Below are 21,563 nucleotides of genomic sequence, written 5' to 3'. Positions count from 1 at the left end.
AAGTGATTACCATAAAAGTCAGGATTGTGGTTTACTTGGGGGATAAGAAGAGTGTGGAAGGCAGGGTGAGTGGAAGGGACATACTGAGGGCTTCTGGAGTGCAGCAATGCTCTTTTTTTTTCCTCCTGAGTAATGGTTAAATGGGTGTTCAATTTATAATTAATTGTTAAGTTGTAGAAATAAGGTTTTATTTACTTCTCTGTATGTTTTATTTTGCAACAAAATGTAAAACTAAGCAAAGACAAACAAGGAAACTTTCTATGTTATCAATGTGTAAAGATTTCCAAAATATATTGTGAGGTATCAAAAGCAACACCCAGAACATATGAATCTATATATTTACATGCAAGTGGACAAAGAAACTACAGAAGGTTAAGTAACAAATTAATAAATGTAGAAACCTATGGATGATGGAGAAAGGAGAAGCAACCAGGTAGGTGAGTAACAGGGATGGGAAGGAAACTTAACTGTATAACTATTTATACATTTTTGAACTCTATGAGTGTATTACCTTTTCAAAATACAAAACAACCAAATAAATAAAATTTCTTAAAAGCACTATTCAGAAGCCTTATAGGAAAATGTGTCCTCTTTAGAACAGATTCCCACTCCCTCGGAGCCTCATGTATTATCTTCATCCAGCCTTAGCTCCAGTAGCTCAGGAGTCAGGGTTTATTCCTGGACAGTTGAAGGTCTGGTAAGTGGAACAAGTAGTGATTACACAGATGAACATCTGCAGCTCTCCAGATGGGATTAGAAGTCTTAGGTGCTTAGTCCTAACTGCAGGGTCAAGCTTTAAGTCCTTGCACAAGCACTGACTAGCAATGGTGGGTCACATAATTAAACAGAAGACCCATGGTTAGCAACTCAGTCAGGTTTGTACACACACCCACAACAGGGAGCTATATGAATGGAATTGAGAACCTTTACCTATGAACAGACCATTCCTGTCCCCTTTCAAGGTTAAACTCATGAAATTTGCTTATACATCCACCTGTGGAAAAACTCATTTATTTTATCCTGGTAGACCATTCATTCAACATGTATTCAACAAATTGTTAATGAGTAGCTGCTATTTAACATGTACTCCTCGAGATACTGGGACTAAACCTGTGAACAAAATGGGCACAACTCTATCCTCATGTAGTCTGCATTGTAATGGGAAATGCAGACCAATGAATAAGTAAAATGTATAGTGCAGTAGATGGTGATAAGTATGAATGAAAAAATATAGCAAAAAGATGAGAGGGATGTCTTGTTTTCTTTTTAATGTCTTGTAATTTTAAATATGTTGAACAGATAAGCCTGCACTGAGAAAGTGATATCATAGCAGACCTGAAGGATATGAGGAAATGAGTTAGGCACGTATTTGGGAAAGGGTGTTTCCAGGCAGAGGAAGCAGCCTGTGCAAAGGACAGAGGCAGGAGTATATCTGACTTGTCTGAGGAAGAGCAAGGAACAAGAGAGGACGGTCGAGGGGAGAGGGGAGGGCTCTTGCAGGCCACTAGAAGCATTTTGGTTTCTTTATGGAACAAGAGGGAAACTCTTGGAGAGTTTCAAACCCTTGGGGAATTTTGCACTACTTCTGTGTGTAGAATAGACAGGAAAGGGGCAAGGTTAATAGAAAGTGGGGGACCAGTGATGGGTCTATTGCAAAAATTGAGGTGATAGACCTGAGAAACACCTGAGGATCTACATACTGGAAATGTTCCCAATGGCCAGCTGTGTTCACAATCACTATTAGCCACAGGGCAGACTAAGACTCTGTTCTTTCTTAAGTGAAATGAGGACTGTTTGGACTTCACCTCAAATTGTATCTTGTTGCCAGGTAGAACTGGCCTGGAGGAAAAGACAGAAGCAAAATTCCAGAATAAAGAACTCCCTCTTTATTCACAACAGGAGCAACTTCACATAAAACCTGAGGTGCTCAATCAGTAAAATGCCTTTAAAATGGTTTTGTAGAAAGGAAACAAATATCAATGTAAAATTGTGTCAAAGGAAAGAAAAGGAGAGGGGAGGAGGTGGGGATTAACATATACACGCTACTATATATAAAATAAATAATCAACAAGGACCTATTGTATAGCACAGGGATCTCTACTCAATACTCTGTAATAACCTATGTGGGAAAAGAATCTGAAAGAATAGATATATGTATATGTATGACTGAACCACTTTGCTGTATACCTGAAACTAACACATTGTAAATCAACTATACTCTAATATAAAATTTAAAAGTTTTTAAATTAGGTGAGACATTGATAGGCCTTCTAGTATGATAGCAAAGGAAATAGTAAAAACTGGTTGAATTATGGATATATTTTGAAGGTGGAGCTGATAGAATATATGTAAGAGCTGAGCAAAAGCAACGATTCACAGATAACTGCACAGATGGAGTAGTTGTTTACTGAGATGGGGGAAGATTGAAGAGTGGAAAGTTTGGAGGCAAGATTAGGAATTCAGTCTTTGGCAATGTTAAGTATAAAATACTTGTTGAGAAGGCAGCTGTATATGTGAATTTGGAGTTTGAAGGAGTAGTCCAAGATGGAAAGACATTGCATATACGTGGTATTTAAGGACTGAGCCCTGACCGTGCAAATGTAAGATTCATACGAGAGAGTTATAATACAACATGTAATAAGGACTATTACTAGGATTGAAATAACTTCAGGAATCCTGGGTGTATTCTAGGAGTTTCTAAACCAGTCTTGAGGAGCCAGCAAAAGCTTCAGGGAGAGGTAGTGGGTAATGTCTGAAATGAGATCCAAAGGACAAGTAGGAACTGGCAAATGGGAAAGGGAGAGGGAATTCCAGGGGAAATGCAACCTCGACGTCCAAAAGCAAGAGAGGACACGAAACAGTCAGGAATTCCCCTGCCCCTTTACACTCCAACTTCTCTGTCACATTTACCCTTCTGCCAGAGGAGGGACTATAGACGTTTGGAGGGAAGTTAAATTGGGGAGGTTTAACATTTGGATCTGGAGGGCGATATTTTTGTGGCTTCTAGTTACTTCTGTGTGGAGTGAAGTTCGTATTCGTCATCTAGCAGTGCAATTTCTGGAAGGTACCACGCAGAGGCAGCAGCGAACAGCAGGAGCCTTGGTGTGCAGAGGCTTCCAAAAGCCCTATTCCGAGACCAACTCCGAAAACAAAAATCCTGTTTTCAGACACAGGAACTCCTGTCCCCTGTCAAAACGGATCCAAACGTTATCCAATCGGAAATGGAATTCTGAAAATCTGGCTCCCTTGCAGGCAAAGAAAAACCTCTTGAGATTTTTTTTTTTTTTTTTTTTTTTTTTTTTCGCTGTACGCGGGCCTCTTACTGCTGTGGCATCTGCCGTTGCGGAGCACAGGCTCCGCGGCCATGGCTCACGGGCCTAACGCGCTCTGTGGCATGTGGGATCTTCCCAGACCGGGGCACGAACTGGTGTTCTTTACATCGGCAAGCGGACGCTCAACCACTGCGCCACCAGGGAAGCTCTCTTTTGAGATTTTTGACAGGTTCTTCTCAAGCGAGGGTTTCCTCAAGGCCTTGCCCGCCAGCTCCTCCTCGGTTCCCCTGCAGCACCACCTGTGAGCCCAGACAAGCTTCTGAAGAAGCGGGTTCAGAGACTGAATATTTGGAGGATTGGAAACGGGCAGACTTGGAGGCACTGCTGGAACCCTGTGGTTCTCAAGGGGACCGAAAAGAGGCCGAGTAAAGGGAGGAGTGAGCTGAGCTAGGTGGGAGGAAGAAAAAGACGGGGGGAAAACGAAAAGAAAAGAAGCCATTCTTGTGTTTGAAAACCCAGTTGTGATAACGGAGTTGAATATCGACGAGGGAACATCCGTTTGCAAGCAGCGTGGACCAGCTGAAGTGTGTTGGACAGGAAACCCAGAGATCGATGCATGGGAACCAACCTTGGTTGCAAGTTTTGTAGGAACTCCATTGTTAAGCTGTATTCAAACAGTTGAACTATATCAACTTCTAGATCTTACATCATATTTCACCTTTCCTAAGGTATTTACCTTTCAAAAGTCACCTCTCAGAGGATCAGCCTGCCATAGAAGTGTGGCATGTAAGTCCCAAGTTCTCACCTTTCATGGAAAAGTCTCGCCCTTCTGCTTGATAAATTAAGACATTTCTGATAAATTAAGACGCATTTGGCTGTGGCACAGTGCCCCGGGGTGTAAATATGCTCTCCTCTCTGATTCCCATCACGGGAACAATGGGAAGAACTGAATCCTTCAGTAGACGTAGTCTCGTACACGATGTCATGGAGGAGGGAGGAGGACAAATTCCACATTTATTTCCATTATGTCCTCCATTAAAGGGCCTTTAAATTATTATCTGCTTTTTATGCTTTGATTAATTATGTGAAAGTAGATGTAGATATAGCACAATCCACAAGAAGTATTTTTAATACAGATTTGGGTTCAAAAGAAAAACATCAGATTTCAATGTTTATACCTGTATTTGGTACAGAGAAGCATGGTAGGAAAATCAAGAAGACACTAAATATAAAAAGACGTTTTATTGGAGTAAAATTCTATGAGAGACACGGGATAGAAATAACAAATTCAAGGAAATTAAAGAGCAGAGGAAAATCTTTCATAGAAGTTTAACAAGGGCTTTCTCTTTCTCTTTCTCAAGAAATGTTGGTAAGTATTAAATTACTATAATTTTAAGATTCCTTTGATATAAGTTACTCTATCCCTTCAGAAAAATTGAACCTTATGAAGAAAAATGTTACATGTCCACTGAAAAAAAATGTGATGGGAATATCGAATTTATCAAAATTTTGTTGGAGGTTAAGAATGCCCCCAAAGCAATTGAACTGTACAAAGAAGACCTAATAAAAACTTGCCCTCAGGGCCTGGGTAGCTTAGTTGGAAGAGCATCAGACTTTTAATCTGAAGGTCCAGGGTTCAAGTTCCTGTCTAGGTGCTATGACTGTTTCCGTGGGCCACTAGAACTTAAGCTTTCCTCAAAGAAACAGAATATTTGGGTTAAACTTTGTTTGCCTTTTACCAATCTACAGTGAGAAAAAGCCAAGAAGTCAGTTACCTTCAGCGTTAACTAGTAGTTGAGATTTGATATTCTGCCAAACAGAAGCTGATTTTAGCAGTTTTTAATAATAGAGACTTCCTGAGGAACACAGTACAAAACCGTTACAGCCCATGAAATACAAGAAAGCTATCCCTCTAGACTAGGGTGCTTTAGAAAGGGAACAGGAAACTATATTTGTTGGGTAAAGTATTCTCTGGGTCAGGACCTTTAGATTTTCAGTTATTCACTCTCACAACTGAGCTACTTGGCAGATGGGAAAAACCGTGGTAATGTCACATTCTAATGATAAACCCAAATGGTAGGGAGTTATTTCACAAATACTGCAGCATTATCTTTAGGTGAAATGCTCACCCTAACCAGAAATATTGGCATACTTTACCATACGTTTCTGCAATTTTGTCTTGTTATTTGTTGATGGTGCAATTTCTTGCTCAGTGAATTGTATTTCTCTTTAGAAATATACATTTCCCCACTCCCTCTCTGTGGAAGGATTGTACTTCCCATGCCATTTGAAGATTATGTGATGGTCTACATAGAAAATCCTAAGGAACCTAAAAATAAACAAACAAAAATCCTCCTAGAACTAATAAGTATTGTTCAGCAAAGTCACAGAATACGAGATCAAAACAGAAAAATCAATTGTATTTTTTTTTTTTTTTTTTTTTTTTTTTTTTTTTGCGGTATGCGGGCCTCTCACTGTTGTGGCCTCTCCCGTTGTGGAGCACAGGCTCCGGACGCACAGGCCTAGCGGCCACGGCTCACGGGCCCAGCCGCTCCGCGGCATGTGGGATCTTCCCGGACCAGGGCACGAACCCGTGTCTCCTGCATCGGCAGGCGGATTCTCAACCACTGCACCACCAGGGAAGCCCAATTGTATTTTTATATACTAGCAATAAACATGTGGACATCAGAATTAAAATAGAGTACTTTTTATAAAAAAGGACAGGAACACTTAGATGAAAATCTATCCAGACATGTGAACATGTACATGCTGGAAACAACAAAACTATAAAATTCTGATGAAATAAATCAAAGACCTAAATAAATGGAGAGAGATTCCGTGATTATAAAACTCAACATAACTAAGATGTCAACTCTCCTGGAAATGATATAGAGGTTTAACATAATTTAACATAATTCCTATCAAGATCCCGGTAAGATTTTTTTGTAGCTATAGACATGACTATTCTAAAATATATAGGGGAAGACAAATGAGTCAGAATAACTAGAATGATTCTGAAAAACAGGAATAAAGTGGAAGAAAACATTCTTATTATTTCAAGACTTATTATACAGCCACAGTAATAAAGAGTGTACATTTTTGGCAGAGGGACAGATATATGTCGATGAAACGGTATAGAGAATCCAGAAAGCACCACATGCAAGTACATCTAAATTATTTTTTACAGAAGTGCAGAGGCAATTCAGTAGAGGAAGAAAAGTCTTTTCACGAGATTGTGGTGGAGCAATCCATAGGCAAAAGAAGCCAGCTGCAGCCTAAACCTCACACTTTATTTAAAAAGTAACTGAAAATGGTTCATAGATTTAAAATAAAACATAAAACATAAAACTATAAACCTTTTAGAAAAACTATGAGAAAATTTGGGGGACCTGGGGCTTGGTGGAGAGTTCCTAGACATAACACCAAACACACAATCCATAAAAGACAAATTTGACTAACTGGATTTCATCAAAATTTAAAACTTTTGCTCTGCAAAGGTCTCTGTTAAGAAAATTTAAAAAGCAAGCTAAAGACTGCGAGAAAATATTTGCAAAACACATCTCTGGCAAAGACATATCTAGAATATACAAAGACCTCTCAAAACTCCGCATTAAAACAACACTCAATCCAATTAGAAAATGGGCAAAAAACATTCACCAAAGAGGATATACAAAGGGAAAATAAGCACATGAAAAGATGTTCAATATCACTAGTCATTTAGGAAATATACATTAAGACCATGGTGAGATATCACTACACACCTATTGTAAGAGATAAAATAACAAATGGTAACAACTGCCAAAGGTTGGTAAGAATACAGAGAAACTGGATCTGTTATACATTGCTCATAGGAATGGAGAATGGTGTAGCCACTCTGAAACATAGTTTGTCAGTTTCTTAAAGAACTAAACACACACGTACCATGCAACTCAGCAATTCCACTCCTAGGCATTTATCCCAGAACAATGAAAACTTATATCCACACAAAACCCTGTGCGTTATTGTTTATAGGAGCTTTATTTGTAATAGCTCAACCTGAAAGCAACCAAAATGTTCCTTAATAGGTGAATAGGTTAAACAAGCTGTGGTCCATCTATACTATGGAAGTACACATCTAAACTCAAAAGTAAAAAGAAATGAACTATTGATACTTGCTACCTTGATACATTATCTTTGCAACTTCATGTGAATTTATAACTGAAAGTATAATTACTTCATGTGAATTTGTAATTATTTATGATTATTTCATTAAAATAATATATTTATTATATAATATACACACTTCCTCGTCCTCATGGACTTGGCCACGTGACTTGCTTTGACTAATGAAATGTCAGTGGAAATGTCCAGTCCGACATCTCAGAGAAGTTAGGAACCATTATGTGGGGAATTAGGTAGAAGAGCCCCTGGTAATCAAATCACTTGGTTCATAGATAGGTGAGTTCTGTATGCTGCTGTGAGCTTTAAATGCACTGCTGTGACACAGTCTCCCACTCAGAAGTAGCCCTGCAACATAGTGGTGAAAAGAAATCCTCCCAGTGGTTAGAGCTTTAGATGGTTCGTTTGATGTTCCTCTTTACACGGACAGAGAAGTGGCCTAAGATAGAGCTGTGTGTGGAATCCTAGGAAAAAGGGAATGGTTGGCTGGAAGATCAGGAATCTGAAGAGAGTCAGATTTGAAGATTAGAGACCAGAGGTGTGGAGAAATGCATGTGGGTTGACTTGTGGGAATTGTCACAATGTTGAGGATCTTTTATCAGATATTAATACCTACCAGATAAAATCTACTTCAGAACAGCCACTGGACAATTAGCTGGACAGATCTACTCATCCAGTAGATGTCATCACCCTCAGGCATCAATAACAGGAATTTCTTATTTTAAAATATTATTAAAAGATTGAAGGAAGGTTTTTTTACCCTCTTTTTCAAAATTCTTCTTGGTGTGGGGCTGAAATCTGGTGAGTCATGTCTCCAAGTATCTCAAATGATCCCAAATACCTTAAGGTTGACATTTCCAGTATACAAACATCTAACTGATGCTAGAGAGCCATAAAGCACAGCTAGCAAGAGTAAATGCTGAATGAATGGGGTAACATTGCAACCAGTGTACTGTGACAACACAGCAAAGGAAGGTGAGAATTCTTCACCCTAGAAGAAATGTTGGGGGAACTTAATAGACAAATCTTTTGAAGTAGTCACAGAAAATGGAGGGCAGACTGCATTTGTCCAAAACCTTTGGATCCACTGATCCCAACATTTGAACAAAAGCTTGAAGGAGGCCAGGGAGTAAATCTTATAGATATCTGGGGTGAGAATTCTCTACACAGAGGGAACAGCATCAGAACAATATGTTGGACACGGTAAAACAGAGGAATAAAAGCACAATATTCTCTAAGAGGTGAGGACAAATACTTACTTAGTCACACAGGCAAGAATCCTTCAGCAGATGAGGAGAAAACGAATCCACTTCACAACTGTGGAATAGAGGTGGCAAAGAACAAACAAACCCAAATCAGAGAGGACTGTTTAGAATAAGTGTGATTTCCCTTCACTAACTGCAGGAATAATCACAGATAGGGGCATGTGGAGAGCAGTGTCTGGGAGAGTTAACACTGTGTCCTGTTTGATACCCCAAAAAAGCTGGTGGCATTAGAACCATTTCCTTAATTCTTTGAGCACTGTGGAATGGTCACTGTCTTTCACATCTTCCTTATCTGACTCTAAAAGGAAGAGACATTTCGAATACCATTATATAAGTGACAGTGTTTTTCAAATCACTCAGAAGTGAATGGGTGTAAAATCCATGTACAAAAAGGTCATGAATGGTATTTTAATAAATGAAATAGAAGATATAGGAATAGAAATAGGAAATATCACAATAAACCCATGCAGTAAAATACTGTGGTAGAGTTTGGCCTCTCTGTCTCTCCAAATATCATCTATCTATAGCTATATCGATATTGGTATAGATGATAGATAGATGGAGATTCCCATAGTTGTCTCTCTCATTTATATATATAAATCTCTGTCTCATATGTATAAATGTATATATATATATACATACATTTGTTTGCATATTGTATTGAGTTGTGACTTAAAATGTATTTCGACACTGAGTTGCAGTCAGAAGAGTTTTGAAAAAAGACTTTCTTGAGAGGGTACAATTTGAAGATGGCAGCATCTTCTTGAGATGACAAAGATCTGGGGGTGGGGGGTCGGGGTAAGAGCCCCAAAGGAATAATGGAGTTTTGCTTTCCTTGGCTGGGGTATCTGCATAGCTGGGCTCAGGTAGGGCGATGCGCAGGGCTGCGGACCCTAGGAGGCTCCCCTGCTGGCGCGAGCTGCTAAGCTTGCCACTCCACCATCGCTCCTTAAGTTTTATTGTGGATGGGGGCATGGAGTACAAGGAGAAAAAACAAACGAACAAAACAAACAAAGACACACTAGTATACAGGCCTCGGCCTAGCCATGTGACTGAAGGAACCCTCTACGCTCGCTATCCAAAAGCTTCCAGTACTAAAGAGAAAAGGTTTACAACCTTCCAGACGGGCCCCTTCTAGCGTCATCGCAGAGGCAGCTGCAAATGAGAGCTGTGTTCAGGAACTTCCCAAAGGTTCTGCTCTCTAATATAAGCCTCGGGAAAAGGAAGGTCCTATCTTATTACAAAATTTATTTGTTTGTTTAGTCCAAACGGCCCCAAACGAGAGATACAATCGAAATTGTGACCCCCGTGGAATAATTTGAGAAACAAATTGGGTTAACTCTATTTCGGGTGCGCCGTACTGAAGAAAATCTTGCGCCCTTGCGAGCAAACAAAATGCGTCTCTTGTATTCAAAGTGTCATCTATAAGATTTTTCGACAGGTAACAGAGGAGATGGTTAACACGTTTCCTTTCCGGTGGCAGCAGAACTGGCTCCACGATTTCCGATCTTCTCCCCGAGAAGGGTCCACCCAGAGTTTCGCTCCGCGGGCTCTTCCTCCGCTCCGAGAGACTAGCGGCTCCAGGGAGTGGGGAGGGGTGCTGGGGAGGGGGTTCAATGACGAGCTTGGGCACTCTTGGGCAGGTTCGAAAATTGCAGACCCGAAGGTGATGACCTGAGGTCATCTGGTTGCGGAAGAGCTGATCTTCTGCGTACCTCGCGAGAGAGGGGCGACGAAAACCGTCAGAAAGAAAGGAGATCGAAAAAAATGTTCAGCGCAGAAATGGTGACATAATCATTGAAGGGAAGAACGGTGGTAGTTTGCGGGGGGGGGTGGGCTAAGCAGAGTGGCGCAGCGGGAGCGTGCTGGGCCCATAACCCAGAGGTCGATGGATCGAAACCATCCTCTGCTACAGAGGCGTTTTTCTTCTTCTTTTCTTCAGTCCCTTGCTAAACTTTACTGCAACTCGGTTACAAGCACGCACCAAACACCGAATCAATTTCTACCTCTTCCATGTTCAACCAGTTAACATTCACGAGTTTGAGAATCCTCTAGTTTGGCTTCTTTCTTCCCACCTTCCTTTGAAATCCCACCATTCTCTCACTAGGCAATTCCAGAACCCTTCTACCTATCCGAAGTGACACACTGCCCCGAACTGTAAAATTCCTTCCATCGCTGGTGTCCAGTAGAGGAGCAATGGAAATATTCCTTCAGTGGAGGTGGTCTTATATCAATATATTGTATGCGACCTCTTGGAGAAAGAGGTGATAAATTCCATATTTACTTCTGTTACAACTTCCAGGAAACGGCCTTTCAAATTTGTCATCTACTTAACGATGTTTCGATGGATTGCATTCTATTAGTAAATGCAAATATAAATGAAACCAAAAGAGTTAATTATAACAGATTTGTGGTTCCGTCACATATCAAAATTTCAGATTTCAGTGTTTATACCTATATTTGGGGCAGATTAGTGTAGTAGGACGATCGCATAAAGACTTTAAGCGTAAGCATACCTTATATTGGCGTAAAATTCTGTGGAAATACAAATTCAAGGAGAAAGAGATCGATCAAGTGGGAGACGTCTGGACCCATTTTTGGACAGTGTGGGTTTTGAATGGAACTCGTTCTCCGAGTTCCTTAACTTAACAACCTTGAAATGACCTTTCTTGAAAGAATCGTATCCAATCCGTGCCATTTTTATCGTTATTGGAAGGAATGGTATTGGAAATCTTAAAACGTTATTAAACGTTTTTTAATTTCTCAGAATGTTCGTCCCCTAGTTCACTCTGGCTTAGCGTGACTATTCAGCCTCAACTTAAATCTCCCACTTCTTTGCTCCCCTCCTGGAGCTCCGACCCCACTGGGCTAGGTGAGGATCGCGACTGGAGAGGGTGGCCGGGGCGGGGGGACGGGGGTGGTGCTGAGCGAGGGACAGCGCCGGGTGCCTGCGGAGGCGCTCAGGCTCTCGGTCGGTAGACAAGAAATCCCTTTGGCCCCGTCCGGAGCCTCGCGACCCCGCCAGAGTGCCATCGTACCTGCATACTCAAAGTGCGAACAATCGCAGGGCGACACACATTCACCCTCGGGGAGGCGACCCTGGATGGCGGCCGCGTCAGGAGCTTGTCATCCCGGAGGCAAATGACTGACACCTACTGGCTGCAGAAAGGAAAGGAAGAAGGGCGGGAATCCCCAAGCAGCCAATCCGGCCTCCGTCATTAACCCCGCTGCTGGCGCCACGAGCGCCGTCTGGGCTGCCCAGGTCCACGCGCCCGGGTCTCCGGTCCCGCGCTCCCGCCAGCGCCCCGCCCCCCGCCCCCAACCTCCACCGACTCACCCTGAGGGGCTCGGACTGCCCTCCCTACTCCGACTCCGGGGGACGGACGGGCGGACGGATCAGTGCCGGGGCCGGGAGCCGGGGTCTGGAGACCCGGCGCCTGCTCGACTCTAGCTCCGGGCCTCCGGCCGCGCGCTTCCTCTCCAATCCCTCTCCTCGTGCCGCGCGCTGCAACCCGGAGAGGTGAGAAGAGAGGCCAGAGCAGCCAGCTTAGGCCTCAAACTGGCAGAGCAGGCTACGGGGGCTGCCGAGGGCCCGCGTGTCCTCTGTTTCCACCGGCCGCTCACTTTCGGATGCAGGACCTGGAGGGTGAGGAGCGCCCCGAGAGCCTTTCACTTTCCTCGCGCAGGGATCCCAACCGTCACCGGAACACTTCGACTGCGGCTGAGTCACCAGGCGTCAGAAGCCTCGGGAGGCCAAACCCGAAGTCCAAGTCACCGACCTCGCCTCACTGCTCCACACGGGCACTTACGTGGGCCCGCTGGGCCTCTCGCCGTCATCCCCAGCAGAGGGGCGCACAGACTTGCCGGAGAGGCCCTCGAACCGCCGGCCAGCTCAGCCCCTTCATCAGGTCCCCTGGGTTCAGCACGTCCATCGTGCCCACCCTGCCCCTCGGCACAGACCTGCGAGGAGGCTGCCGGACTGGGATCCTACCAGTCCCAACGCGTGGGTGGTCAATGAGGCTTGGAGGCGCTTTCCCATGAACAGGTATTCCATCATGGAGCCTCTTCCCTCAGACTGGTGGGAGAGTTACTTCAAGCGGAGAATCTGGTCTCTTCGGCACCCCAGGGCAATATGGAGCCCGGTGACCATCAGGCTCGCTCCTCGTGAGCGGACAGCGCCCCCCTCCACTGCCCCAGCAGAGGTAACGAACTCTGCAGGGGTAGGCGGGGGGGCTCAGCTTCTGAGAAGCCCCCAGACCCATGTGCGAAGGAGACTGTGCTGAGGGCCCTCAGAGAGCGCAAAAGGGGAAAGTGAGGTGGGAAGAGCCACTGTTCCGTGAGAGCTTGGACAGTAAGAGAAGGATTCCAGAGACCAGACCGTCTGCGTTTTAGCCTCTGAGGAAAAATGGAGTCCACGCTTCTTTCGTGCCCAGGCCTGGGCCTCTGAAGAGAAGCCTCGACTGCTGGGGCTCAGATCACAGCTTGAATCACAGGCCCAGCTGCTCCTCCGTGGACTCCTTGGCCAGCACACACACAGGTGGCACCCTTAGCTCCCAAAGAAATGCTATTACAAGCTCTTACAGCTCTTGGAGAGATTTCTCTGAGCCTTGGAAGAGAAGTATTCCCAGTACATCACTCCAGATACCAGAGTGGCCAATAAAAAGGAAAGAACATGGTCGTCCGTCTCACTCTCCAGTCCCACTGGTATCAGATGAGTCCCCAGAAACACCTGGCAGCTCTGGGCAGCAAAATCAGATTCCCCTGCTTCTGTCAAGCCCTGGGAGCCTGCTGTCCCTGACTCCACCTCCTCAGCTTGGTTATGCAGTCGCTGAAGACCTGGCCTTAGGGAAGAAAGCTGGACTGCAATGGAGCAACAAAGCCAGAGAGGATACGACTGAGGTCGCCACAGACTCTGTCCCTGACACTTGGTCTGCTATCCGGCCTCCCCTGTCCCAGGGCACTGATCCTCAGTTGGAAAGCTTACATAAAATGCAGGAGTCTCCAAGTCCACTGGCCTCCCCACAACCGACCGGAGAGGCAATCAGTGTGGCCCACTCGCCTCGGGAAACAGCGATCCTGCTGGCCTCACATGGGTGCTCACATGTGAGGAGAAACATGTGGGAGAAACATGTGTTTCTCCCACATCACCAGCCACTGACACCACATAGCCACCTTCAACCTCTCCGGCTGCCATACCCCGAGACTCAGCTGCCGTTATCCCTGCAGCACCCACTATGCAAAGCACTTTGGATTGATGTGCGGCCCAGCTCCCCGTCTTCCTGCATCTGCACCTCCTGCTGCAACTTCTGCTGACCGCATGTCAAAACCCATTGTGGGGCTCCCAGCCAAGAGTGAGACAGGAGGCTCCTCATATTCCAGAATTTCAAGCACAGCTGCAGCATCTTCACCTCCGGGTATCTCAACTCCCACCTTCAAGCCTATCTTTGGCAGCATAAGACCACTGAAAACTATGCCCGGGAGAGCTCCTTTCTCTTTCAAGCAGACCTCTCCTCCACCTCCTCCTGCTTCTACCCGTCTCTTCCACGGCCTGCTCAAGGCTACCTCTGTAGTCATGTCCACCACCCCAGCCAGCACATCCAGAGGCTCCTTTAAGCCACCTTTGGAGTGTGGTGTAGTGACTGTTACCAGTCCCATGGGCAGCACTTGCTCCGTCCCTTCCACTTGCCCCGCTTTCCCTCGCCTCTCGGGGCTGCCTGTGCCTTCAGGGCCAGCTTCTCCGCAGCTGCAGGCTTCACTTTCCCACTGTGCCAGCGTCCAACCATTCCTACCGTGCACACAGTCACCATCTTTAGCCAGGTTCTTCGCAGTGCTCTCCAGATATCCCCTACCAGGAGCACTGCCAATTTTAGCGCTATGGGTAGCCCTCTGGCAACTTCAGCCCTAGTGACCACCAACCAGCCTGCATTGTCATCCAGGATCTCCAGTTCGACCTCAGCGTTCACAATTCCCTTAGAGTCAAGCTCAAGGCCACCTTTCCCGCTATCCCTGGGAGCCACTCCCCAACCTGCATTTGGGGCTGCATATGTGCAGAAGCAAGAAGCCCCCGAACCAGCCCTTGGCCCAAGCTTCAGTAGCTCTTTCATTTTTGGAAACTCAAGAGTGGCCTCCTCAATCCCAACACCGACTCCAGCCCAGCCGTCCTTCAGCGGTACCACGCAGTCAGCCTTTGGGGCTTTGGCACCATCAGCCTCCACCTTTCACATCCCTGCCAGCTGCTGGCCGGCCTTTGACAGCACTCCAGTCGGTTCCCTTTGGTCAAGCTAATACGAATGGTTTGGGAGTTGTCACCCCAACCCAGCGGAGTGGGACTTGCGGCTCAGTGTTTGGCAGCACAGCCCCACGACCACTTGACTTTGGGGGATTAGTGGCCCCTATGGACTGTGAGGAGACTGGGACCAGCGTCACTGCCCCAGACATGAGCTCCAACTCCGGAGCATTCAGCACTGGAGCAGGTCCAGGCGGGAGCGCTGCACCGTCACGCCCTTGGGGAAAGGCTGGGGCCCAAACAACCAGGGCCGGGCCAGCCAGGGCACACCTTTTGCCTTGGGGAAGGCCGGCATTTCTGCAAGAAAAACTGTGTTTGGGGACCCCTCCATGGCCCCCTTTGCTCAGAGCACCCCTGTCAGTGGATCAGCGAAGGCAGGCAGCAGCCTTGGCTTTGGGATGCCCTCTCCACCGCCCCAGGGCTCTGTTGGGAGAAGATCTTTCGGATCGTCAGCCCCTTCATTTTCCATTGGTGCAAAATCAAAAACCCCAAAGAATAGGGAGCAAGGGCATTCCCGAAGGCATCATGCCCGCAAGAAATAACCTGTGTCCCTTGCCATTCGTACTCTGATTTGGACCTCAGCATAGTAAAGTGCCTCAGTCACTTCTAATTCTCTACAGCAAAAATACGCCAGATCTAAGGTGAGAGCTTTACACATTCACCTTGTGGTCCTAATCTACATTCTAGAGGAAAGTGAAGGACTAAAGCATCTAGTGGTGGTAGCAGAATGAAACTGAGTGGAACCAAAGCTTTGGAATTGAACGGAGCCTTGCCTTCCCCTCCCTACCCACTCCTTTCTGTGTCAAGGGTGAGCTCAGTCAGGACGCTGACTCCTGCTGTTTTCTCTGGGAACAGGCGTGCCAGAGAGGCAAAAAGTACAAGCCACATTCTCTTGCATCTTTGGGAGGAGGAATAGATTCTCTCTAAATCTTAGCCTGCTTCTATTTGGCTCAAAGAAGTGGTTCCTTTATCTGGTCCCCTAGGGAGGCCGATTCCTCATTTCCTGCTAGTTTGCTCCTCAGTTGGTTCTTGGAGAAGATTTTTTTTTTAGTTTAATTTATTTATTTTGGAGAAGCTTTTAATGCAATTTGACCATGAAGCCAACTTTTCCTGAGGATCAATGGTCTACCCGTGAGACCATCCATGGGAGGGCCAGGGGAGGAAAAAACAAACAGAGTGGTTCAACCTTGCTTCTTTTCTTTACACCATAGGTCATGATTCCTCCATAATTACGCGTGAGAAGTGCTCAATTAGGGAACCAAAGCTTCTACTTTTCTTTTAATTTGTACCATATAAAATCACCCTCTACCTCACATCTCTCCCGGATAGGGTGGGTAGGGCAGGAAAACTCTTGGGCCTGAGAACAAAGGGAGAAGGGGAAGAAGAGCAGATACCTAAGCTGACCTCTGTACTGTAACCAGTGGGAGGTCTATGAGTAGCTACGACATATTCCTTAGCACGTATCATCCTGATGGAAAAAAGGAAAAGGCAAGAATGACTCCCTGAATACATCTATCTCCTGTTTTATGGATACCTTGGAAGAGACCTAATTGGAAAAACAAGGACTCTTAAGTTGGTTGATAAAATAAAAATAAATCGTTGAAATGAGTTTATGATACAGGAATTACTATAAAACGCATATCTATTCAGAGGCAGAAGGATATTAAGAAACTTTCCCAAGCTCAACCAGTTAGTAAAGGTTAGATTCGGGATTTCAACCCTATTGGCTCCAAAGTGTGCGTTCGCTTCTCCCTCACTAGAGCAAACCACCAAAGTCAGAACTCTAACCCAGGTATATACGACTCTAAATATCCATACCGTTTCTACTTTGAAAGGCATTCCACAACCCAAGATTGCCATCTGACAGAGGGGGGGCCAGAGGAAAAGTATTAGACAATTTCTACAGCTCTTTCCATGATAATTTAACATTTATCCAGTGATGACTATATACCTTGTATCGTCCTTTGCACCAGACATTCAGAGGTGAAGGAGAACTTCGGCTTTGGAGATTATGGTTTCACGGGGAGACTGGTAAGTAAGCCAGTGATTCCATAACAAGCGACAGGTACTAAGGGAATGGAAGCAGGGCAGAAGGTCATCTTATCTAAGTCTTGAGGCTTGAATTCTGTTTTACGGTGTGTGTTCTCCAGTTCTAGCAACTGGAGAAGGGTATTTCAGGCCAAAGACAAAACACGTGCACAGGAGGGCCTGGAAGACAGAACGCCTCTATCTGGATAGCTTTCAAGGAGTCAGGCATGGTTTGGGAGAAGAAGGGGCAGATCATGGATATGCTTATAAACCATATCGTGCAGTGTGCACAGGGTTCCAAATACAATGGAGAGTCATGGGAAGGTTTTAAGTAGGAAAGAGGCAAGCTTGGGTTTCGATTGCTCTAGCTGTGAGCTGTGAGGAAGGAGTCAAACGGGGACAGGCTGGAGGCTTGGAAGTGTGGGGGAGGCTGCGGAGACACCAACAAAGATGAAAGATACAATACATTCAAACTAGGTAATTAATTACCTGGTTAACAGGGATTGTTAACCAGGTAGTTAAGAGTGGGCGTGGGGAGGCAGTAGAGAGAGGAGGGATTAAGAAACAGGACTTGGTGACAGATTGCACCGTGTGTGCAGAGGAGATGTGCAGAATAAGGGTAAGGGGGACTTGGAGAAGACGGACCCTTAGCCATCTGACCTGGAGGATGGAAATTGTAATTTTGGCAGAATACATGGAATTTCGTATAGACGGAGTGTGAAATGACTGTGGAATGTGAGGGAAATATTTGTCCTATTCAATCATTCACTCACTCAAAAAATACTGGGCATCTGATACTAGTTACTAGGCACTCTTCTAATATTTGGGATGTTTTCCGTGACAGATAAACTTCCTGTTCTTGTGGCGTTTATGTTCTAGCAGGGGGTGTGATTAAAAAATAAACAATAAGCATACTAGGAAATGACTACCATGTGAAAGAGATTGTAAACGGCATGGCCCAAATATAGAGCAGGGTAGGTGGACTAAGATGGCACTACAGTTTCATCTGAGCTCTTATGAGAGGTTGACATCTGAGCAAAGACTTGAATAGACTTGGTAGTAGTGAGTGACTAGCAAGGGAAATAGAGCGGCTTGGGGCCTGTTGTTTTTCCACCGGGTAACTGATTCTTGCAAAGAAACTGACCCTATTGGATTATTTTCGTCCAAAAATAAACTGGGAAACCACCCACACTTTCTACACTTCCACACTTGGGTCTTAACTAGTTCAGCGAAAGGTGAAACAAGATCTTTTTGTATGATGTGTGAAAAAAAAGTTATCAATATCAACGCAGTAGGAAAGAAACAGCTTTGCCAATTGTCTCTTTATAACAGGGAAAGAGCTCCCAATGACCAAAGCTGGAACAGTTTGAACAACAGATAGTGTGGTTTTGGATTATAATCCAAAGTATGAAATACATATTCATGAGTCCATACTGATATCAATCAATCAGTCAATGAATACAGGAGAAGGGAAACATTTTCCTTACAGAAGAATTCCAACTAATATAAGTAAATACTCCCCCCACCCCCAGGAGATGAAGCTTAATCCCCTCCCTTCCGGAATATGGGCCATACTGAGTGACTAACTTCTAAATAGTAGAGTAGGAAGTAGGAAAAAAAATAGGAACTTCACAAGGGAGAAAAATGTCAAACACTACCTTAAAAATGATCAAGGTTGGCATCACCGATGGTAAGCTATGCTCCTGTCATGTAACACCTGATACGATGCGATGGGACAAGTACTTTATCTCTGTGGTCTCCCGCAGAAATCTATAACCCCAAGCCAATCATGTAAAAAATATCAGACAAACCCAGATTGGAAAACAGTCAAGTATGCGACAGAAATACTTCATCAACACTGAGAAACTGTCACAGACCAGAGGAGGCTGAATACAATGTAGGATCCTGGAAACAAACGGGACATTAGTGTAAAAACTGCTGTGATACACACAAAGTCAGGAGTTTAGTTATTAGTAAAGTACCCATGTTGGTTTCTGAGTTTTAACAAAGGTACCATGATAATGGAAGAAGCTAATATTAAGGGGAACTAGGTAATGGGTATAAGGCAAATCTCTGTATTGTCTTTGCAACTTTTCTAAAGTTATTCCGAAATAAAAATTTAATTTAAAAAATTCCAATAAGAAACATGTCTCTTGGCCACCACTGAAACCAGTGTTGAGGCAAACGCCTGGTTGACAGTAGGTCCATGATAGGTAGTTGTTCAAAGCTGAAGGAATGTGATAGTGATGTCTTATTTTGGTGAGGGACATGGCAGAGATATTTATATGGTTATCTGTGCTACATGATGTATACTTGTCCTGCCAAATAGTCTCCTAGCGTCGCATTCGCACACTGAAATGCAAACCAGACCAATGAGATTTGTCTTTAGCCTGTAAAAGACATCTGAAATGGAGCCATCTGGTTTATGTGGAACTTGAGGTTCGGTGGGTTTCTCTCACAAAGTTTCAAATCACACCCAAAGTGTTTTCTTTCCTATCTTGGGCCTAAAATATTTCCATTTGGGCCCATAAGCATCTGAACCACTTCTCTTTGTTACATCTTGCCCCACAAAACTGGGTTTATCTATCGCACCATTATAAAATCCAAGTTTTTCAGAAAGAACAGTGGCCAGTTCAATGTTCTTTGGTGGGTTCTTCACAGAGCTCAGACTTCTCCCAGGTAGTATTAATCACGCCTTCTTTTTTGTTCTTAAAGACTTCACAGATTACTTTAATGCCGGGTGGACGTGTGTGTGTGTGTGTGGGGGGGGGGGGGGGGCGCACACGCGCTTTTTTCAGTTTTAGGCATCCCTGATGTGCATAAATGCAGGTGGTTCCTAATTTAACTTAGTCTTCCCATTAATACACATGATACCTGATACTTAAAATACAATAGGAGAGGTGTATTGCATTGGGCAGAAAATTTTAAATCTTACAGATTTGATGGCAACGAAGGAGTTCTCCAAATAGAAACGAGTGGAAAATGTGACCTACCTTTACGGAAGCACTCGAGCAGCTATGGCTGTTGAAATAAACAACAAAAGGAAACAAATTGCCTGCTATTGCAAGAGATACAGGCAGTTTCCTTACACTATTCTCTATCAGCTCAGGAAGCAATGTCGTGTACCTGGCCTAGATATAACACGCTTGTAGAAGTCTTATAGATTGAGGCTGGTTATAACCTACACTATCTGCCAGCACTCCCCAGAGAATTTGAGTAAATGAAAACAAGAAATAGAGATTTTACATTATTTTCTCAAGGTCACAAATATAATGACAGGTTTGGAACAAAGAACCAATGGAGCCTGACATCACAGTTTGTGCTCTTAAGCATCATTCCATACTGCCTTCTCATTCTCAAAGGAGAGGACAACTCTCTGATATTTATGCTTTGGTGGTTTATTTCGGGCACTAGGACCAGTTTTTAAGTAAGACATGTCTACCTAAGTTTTATATTGTCTATATCTCTGGGTCAAACATCGTTCTTAACATGTATACGTTTGCCGAACTCTTACCTTCTTTTTTTCCCTTTGCATGCCTTTACCTGCCACGTAGCTCCAAAATCAATATTGGGAAGCACATTTCTCTTCTGTATGATCTTGCTTTTTCACAGTAAGAGTAGCAAATGGTGTGGTGAAGTCCTTCAAAGTGCTCCAGTTCGTGTTATGTTTCAAGACCGATAAGCACCATCATTTCCCAATTGCAGATTTGAAACTGAGAAATATCTCCTATAACGAAGTTGTAAAAGCTCCTAGAAGTGAAATGGTTTGGCTACCTACTTCCAGGGTCCGGAGGCTCAGCAAGTTTTGCGTGTCTTGGCACAGCATGTAAACTTCCGTGCATATTTCAGGCGAGAGAGAGTAAAAGAACTTGATAGAGATTCTGAGAAGTAGTCCCGAGACTCTATCATTAATCAAAAATCCTTGAGCAATGCATTGGTGAAACAGGAAAGTGACATCTACTTCAAATACTATACGAATCAGTGTGGTGTTATAGTTGGCTCCGTGGCTTAGTTGGTGAAAGCGCCTGTCTAGTAAACAGGAGATCCTGGGTTCGAATCCCAGTGGGGCCTAAGGAGGTGATGTTTTAATTACGGCAAACAAAAGAATGGAGTTCACATGCCTTGAAAAATTGGAGTTTACATGCCTTGAAAGTCCTAGGAGGAGCTGGGGACAGCAATAGTCCCCTTGCTTAAAAAAATAAATATAATATCAGCAAGTCTCCCAAGAGCCTTGAAAGGTGTTACACGCCCAGAACACTTGCCCTGAAATCATGAGATGAAGGTTAGGATTGCCTAGAGTGATTGCTTCTTGGTCTTCCCTTTACCTTTTAGATCAGGTGTCAGACGTTGTCAGTTCGGTTTTGTGTGATCTCTTCAATTATTTTTGCCTCCTAGAACTTTTAACACAACAGGGACGTTTGTTTTTCTTGACTGATTCATTGAATGGTCAACCTCTCCCCTCAGATCCCCCCCCCCCCCCCCGTTTTGCACCAATCACTTTTTGGCGCATTGAATAGCGCCTTAGAGCCATGCTTCTCAAAATTTTGTGAGCAT

General features: G+C 44.4%; 1 protein-coding gene and 3 non-coding genes across 4 annotated transcripts; all 4 read left to right on the top strand.

Annotated features, from left to right (window-relative positions):
• The first annotated feature begins 4,854 nt into the window (after positions 1 to 4,854).
• Positions 4,855 to 4,927, top strand: TRNAK-UUU (transfer RNA lysine (anticodon UUU)). Its single transcript has one exon. It is a non-coding gene; the product is annotated as a tRNA-Lys (tRNA).
• Positions 4,928 to 8,353: 3,426 nt separating this feature from the next.
• Positions 8,354 to 15,523, top strand: LOC131764227 (POM121-like protein 2). The gene is given in 10 exon segments (XM_059077192.2): positions 8,354 to 8,405; positions 11,861 to 12,215; positions 12,429 to 12,927; positions 12,930 to 12,990; positions 12,993 to 13,796; positions 13,799 to 13,936; positions 13,939 to 14,393; positions 14,396 to 14,961; positions 14,963 to 15,183; positions 15,186 to 15,523. Coding segments are annotated over 10 exon segments (3,489 nt in total).
• On the top strand, positions 10,536 to 10,607 carry TRNAM-CAU (transfer RNA methionine (anticodon CAU)). The gene has a single exon. It is a non-coding gene; the product is annotated as a tRNA-Met (tRNA).
• A 5,483-nt stretch (positions 15,524 to 21,006) lies between the features above and the next one.
• TRNAT-AGU (transfer RNA threonine (anticodon AGU)) lies at positions 21,007 to 21,080 on the top strand. The gene has a single exon. It is a non-coding gene; the product is annotated as a tRNA-Thr (tRNA).
• Positions 21,081 to 21,563: the final 483 nt, after the last annotated feature.

Source organism: Kogia breviceps, chromosome 10, assembly GCF_026419965.1.
Source record: "Kogia breviceps isolate mKogBre1 chromosome 10, mKogBre1 haplotype 1, whole genome shotgun sequence".
Classification (NCBI taxonomy): Eukaryota; Metazoa; Chordata; class Mammalia; order Artiodactyla; family Physeteridae; genus Kogia; species Kogia breviceps.
The sequence above is the reverse complement of the archived record's forward strand: the minus strand, read 5'-3'. Positions and strand labels throughout refer to the sequence as shown.